General features: G+C 46.1%; 1 protein-coding gene across 1 annotated transcript in view; it reads right to left on the bottom strand.

The window, feature by feature from the left end:
- Positions 1–4,426, bottom strand: part of LOC102827061 (uncharacterized membrane protein C1orf95 homolog) — a 134,777-nt gene extending 130,351 nt beyond the window's left edge. Inside the window, exon 1 of the mRNA XM_006871280.1 lies at positions 4,231–4,426. Within this exon, the coding sequence (XP_006871342.1) occupies positions 4,231–4,426 (196 nt within the window). The remainder of the gene's footprint in view (positions 1–4,230) is intronic.
- Positions 4,427–5,143: the final 717 nt, after the last annotated feature.

Genomic DNA, 5,143 nt, shown 5'->3' with positions numbered 1-5,143 from the left:
GATAAAAAAAAATCTGAAGAAGGCCTAAGATTCATGTTGGATAACATGAAGAAGAATAACATAAGAATTATTGGCATTCCAGAACAGGAACAATCACACAAGCCCACAGAGGAGATAGTTGAAGAGCTTCTGGAAGAGAAATTTCCTAACATCCTAAAAAGTGAAAAGATAAGCATTCAAGAAGCTCAAAGAACCCCAGGATGGATAGACCATAAAAGACAATCACCAAGACATATAATAATCAATCTCTCCAAAATCAAAGATAAAGACAGGATCTTGAAAGCAGCCAGGGAAAAGAGAAATATAATGTACAAAGGTAAGCAAATTAGACAAAGCTTGGATTTTCAACATAAACCATGCAGGCAAGAAGGCAATGGGGAGACATATATAAAACCCTGAAAGAAAAAAAAAAAAACTACCACCCAAGAATCCTCTACCCAGCAAAGCTGTCAATCAAGTACAACGGTGTAATCAAAACATTCCAGAGTAAACAGAAGCTAAGGGATTTTGCCAAAATATACCTGGAAAAGGTCAATGAAATTTCAGAAGTCTACATGTGTGGCTTATCTGATTTATTACTTTTTGAAGTTTGCTTGCCCTCATTCCCCTTTTTTTCTCTGTTGATTTCTTATAAAATGTTCTTATAAAAACTTACTATGAACAAAGTGTAAAGGAAGAAAAGACTGATCCCTGGGGCAGAGGACAAGGGAAGTGGAGGTTCCTGAGGTCAGACACTGGCAACAAAGCAGGAATAATGACGTGAAAGGTATCCAGTAAGGTGAGTCCAGATCTCTGGGTGGTACAAGCAGTTTGTGACTGACTACTAATCAAAAGGTTGGCGGTTTAAATTCACACAGTGGCTCTATGGAAGAAAGACCTAGAGAACTGCTTCCAAGACTGCATCCAAGAAAACTCTATGGAGCAGCCCTACTCTGTAGTACTCGAAGTTGACATATATAGTAATTGACTAGACAGCACCAAGTGTTTGTCTTAGGTTGGAAGTAAGGCCTACAAAGGAAGACATGGGGTGGGGAGGAGGGGAGTAGATATGGACAGTCCTGCCTTCCAGGTGGTTCTTTCATCCATCAGCAACTTTATTCTTTTACCAGGCACTGATGCATCTTTTCCTTCAAAGTATCATGGGTGGCATTTACTTCAGGACTTTCAAAAAGTGGAATCAAGATGCATCACTGCTAATCATCTTTACACCTGTGAAAGAGACAGCTGGAAAGAAGTTTCTGATAGGACTGAATTTACATCAGCATGACTATCACAGTATCTAAAAGGGCAGAGGGTTGACCTGATAACACCATCTTGGGGTGGTGGTGGGCATGGTATAGACAGAGGGACTGAGGCATTATGGAATGGGAAGTCCGACTAAAGGCCACGTAGCTTACTGATGTGGAAATGAGTATCTTTCTTCAAAAATTATTGTAATTCTGGTTATTGTTTTCGAGTGCTTTCTTTTTTTTTCTTTTACTACTTCCCGAAGTGAGTAAAGACTTTATGATCTCTCTTTTTCTTTGACTACTTCCCAAAGTGAGCAGAGATTTTATGATCTTTCTTATTCTTTTACTACTTCCTTAAGTTAATACAGACTGTTTGACCGCTCTTCTACTTTTTACTATTTCCTGAAATGGAAATGCGCGTTTTAGAAATTTGAACAAGCCAACCGGGTAAGGGAAAAGATTGTGCGGTCAAAGCTGTAGCCAATGGGGTGAGACATAGCCTTTAGACTAGCGTCAGGGATTAAAAACCTGAGTGGACTGCCCACTCGGGTGTGCTTGCTGGCCTGTTCGTGTACAGCAATGCACTTGCACCCTTCTGCAGGAGTAAATTTTGCTTTGCCAAGTTAATTTAGTCTCACCAAGTGTCTTTTTGTGTGACATCGGAATTCATTTCTAACACTGATGTGGTGCTGTAGGATAATCACGGGACTGAGAATTACAAGGTCAGTGGTTCACACCAGCTTCTGCTCAGAAATTCTGTACCGGGTTGAGGGAGAAGACCCCTGCCCATAAAACCTTGAGGTCTAGCTTTAAGACCTTTAGGCCTAGGAAAGAGGGGGAGGCCCCTTGCCCATAAGACCTTGAAGTCTAACCCCATAAGACCTTGAGGCCTAACCCTAAGGTCTGATCACTCTGGAATGTTACAGTTTCTCTGAATTTGCAGAAAACTAACAACTTCTTCTGATTTTGTAAAAAACACACTATCTAGGAACCACCAATGAGAAAGTAACACGGTGGTCTCACCACTCAGTCCTGTGTAATCCTATATAAACCTTATAGGAAAACTGTTTTGGGGAGCTGGTTTTCTTTGGGACGTTAGTTTGCTGACACTCCGCTGACAATAAAGCATCTTCCTCTATTATCGCTGATGTTCCAGTGATTTTTTTTCTCCTGTTCGGGCCTTTTCTTGCTGCAACAGGGTCACTATGAATTTGAACTGACTAGAAGGCACTTAACAACAACAACTTATTGCTCAGACAGGTGTGCCATTATGGCCAAAGCAACCTCCTGGGGCAGAAAGGCAAGTACACAGAAAGAACCAAAACAAAATGAATGTGTGTGTGAGAAATTCTCAAGATGGCCTATTTTCAGGAATACAAGGCTCATGAGATTGCTAGGCCAGCCAGACATAGGTTGTTAATTCACACCCAGGGATATATAAGGAGGGTGAATTGGGGGAAGGGTGGAAAGAAATTTGTTCTCGGATTTGTTGTTGTTATGTGCCGTGGAGTCGGTTCCAACTCATAGCGACCCTGTACAGGGTTTCCGAGGCTGTAAATCTTTACGGGAGCAGAAAGTCTCATCTTTCTCCCGTGGAACAACTGGTAGTTTTGAACTGCTGACCTTGTGGTTTGCAGCCCGATTCGTAACCACTACCAGAGCTTAAATAAGAATATAGTCATTAAGACCCTGGGTGCCATCTTGACTACTCTATGGGGAGAGAAAATGGGATGCTTGGGAAACTGGACCTGGAAGATTGGCTTTTTAGAGACAGGGGAATAAATCAGTTTATAGGCACGCCATGCAGTGCCCAGTTTTGCAAAACCAAATAAAGAAAATCTCAGTTTTGCTAAAATGAGTACAGATTGGATTACTTGAACATTTATTGGTCTCAACGTTTCTCACAACTATTATTACCATAGTCTCCCCTGCCCCACCTGTTCTCCTCGCCTGTGGCCTTAAGCAAAGTGGGATGTCTGAGCAAGGCAGTGAGAAAGGTCAAACTAAAACAATGGCGGGGAGGGAGGACAGGAAGGGCAGGGGATGAGGGTAGTAAGAAAGGGAAAGGGATGCAGCCTTTCAGCACACCAAGAACAAATTGCTCATGCTATCCTGGTAAACTGGCAATAGGTAGAGATTTGGGGATGTGTTAGGAAAAATCAGAGGTCAGGAAAATTCCTGTATCCTTCCCTGGACGCACCCATTTGCTCCTCAACTCTGCTGAATATGTTTTCAAATTTGGAAGCCAAGGTAAGGAACAGAATTATATCGGCACTTTCTAGGAAATGGAAAAGATGGAAGATATGGGTCACCCCTGGTCAAGTGCAGCCCAAGCCCACATACATCCAAACTAAAAAGATCATTACTCATTCCCTTAGTGCCCTGCAGGGATGCTGGCTGAAGCTAGACAACCCTGAAAGTGGTGGAGATGCTGACTAAAGCGTCCTTTAAGAGGTCCGCGGAACCAGGTGTGGTTGTGGGATGTGTCCTGACCCTGCTTGTCTTCTGCCCACTTCTTGGCTCTGCTAACTTCTCTGATGCCAGGAAAGACTCGTGTTTGGTTGCTTAGCCTTCTGCGCTGCTGCAGGCACTCTTTCAGCTTTGAGCCTAGGTCCCCTCGGAGCTAGGAACTCACGAGAGGGCACGCGCGGCTCAGAGAACCGGATTCGGAACTCAAGGAGCGTGGCCCGGGGTAGCGGTCTGGGCCACTGTCTGCAGGCTCCAACATTCCTCACAAAGTTTCCCATTCTTTCCGGTCCAGGTACCTCGTCCACGTTTCAGGGAAGGAAGAAAGCAAATCAGGAAGCCCTGTACAACACCTCCTCTCTCAGGGACCTCCTCCACGCTCTTTTCTAACCTGCCAGGGGTCACTGGGGATACAGCCAGGCGTGCGGGCACAGACTTGCCAGAGAGTCTCTGGCCACGCTGCTCCCAACCTCCTTCCTTCTCCTCCCTCCCTCAGGTGAGTCTGTGCCACGGGGTGGCTGCCATAGCTTCTTACCCAATCCTGGCACGAAAGTGTTGAGGAACAGGCAGGTGACGGCCACCAGGAAAGGCATGCAGGGGATAGCAGCGCGCAGGGGACCCTTCTTTTCGCGGACCTGCACCACCACTCCACTGGAGGAGGACGCCCCCTGGGGGTCGGCCACTGCTAGCGCCACCGCCGCTGTCTCGGCGTTCTTCTGCAAAGGCTCCATGATAGGGTGTATCCCTGGGAATCCGGCTGCCGCAGACTGAACTTCCTTCCTGAGCACTGGTGGCTGTTGGTGCCGGATCTGCTTTCCCTAGAGAGCTCAGGCGTTCAGCCCGCTCAGCGTGCCGTGCACGTCGCTGAGAATTCTGAAATCCCGAGAGTCACAGAACCCGGACCTCTGCCGCGCTATCTGCTGCGCTCTCACACGCTCCGTGGAGGCAAGTGAAGGCGGTGTGACTCTTGGTGACAGAGCTCTGATTGCCCCACCCCGCCGGATCTTTTTCACGTCCTCCTCTCCTACACCCTCCCTCCCTAAAAAAATACCCTCACGAGAAACTGTGAGTGTGAGCAATGGGAGAAAAGTAGGAAGCCGAACGCAAAGGGAGCTGGTTTTGTAGGTACTGGGAGGAATGGACCACACCTCGCCTTCCAGAGAGAGAGGTGAATGGGGAGCTCAGTCAAGGAACACCTGGAACTGGGCCTGTGTGCTAGTCTGGCACTGCTTCTATTTACAGGGAAAACCTCCTTTAATTTGAAAGACAGATTTAATAGCAAGGGAAATGGAGGAAAGGGACATGTAACAATACCTAGTTATCCTTAAACTCTTCCTGAGTCAAATGATTTTGATTCATGTCACAGGAAAAAGTTATCCTGGATCAATAATAGACCTGATCTTGTCATGAGAACCCTTCTTCCCCTGTTCCCACACCGCACACACAGA

This window comes from Chrysochloris asiatica, unplaced genomic scaffold, assembly GCF_000296735.1.
Source record: "Chrysochloris asiatica unplaced genomic scaffold, ChrAsi1.0 scaffold00165, whole genome shotgun sequence".
Lineage (NCBI taxonomy): Eukaryota > Metazoa > Chordata > Mammalia > Afrosoricida > Chrysochloridae > Chrysochloris > Chrysochloris asiatica.
This window is presented reverse-complemented; position numbering and strand designations above follow the sequence as displayed.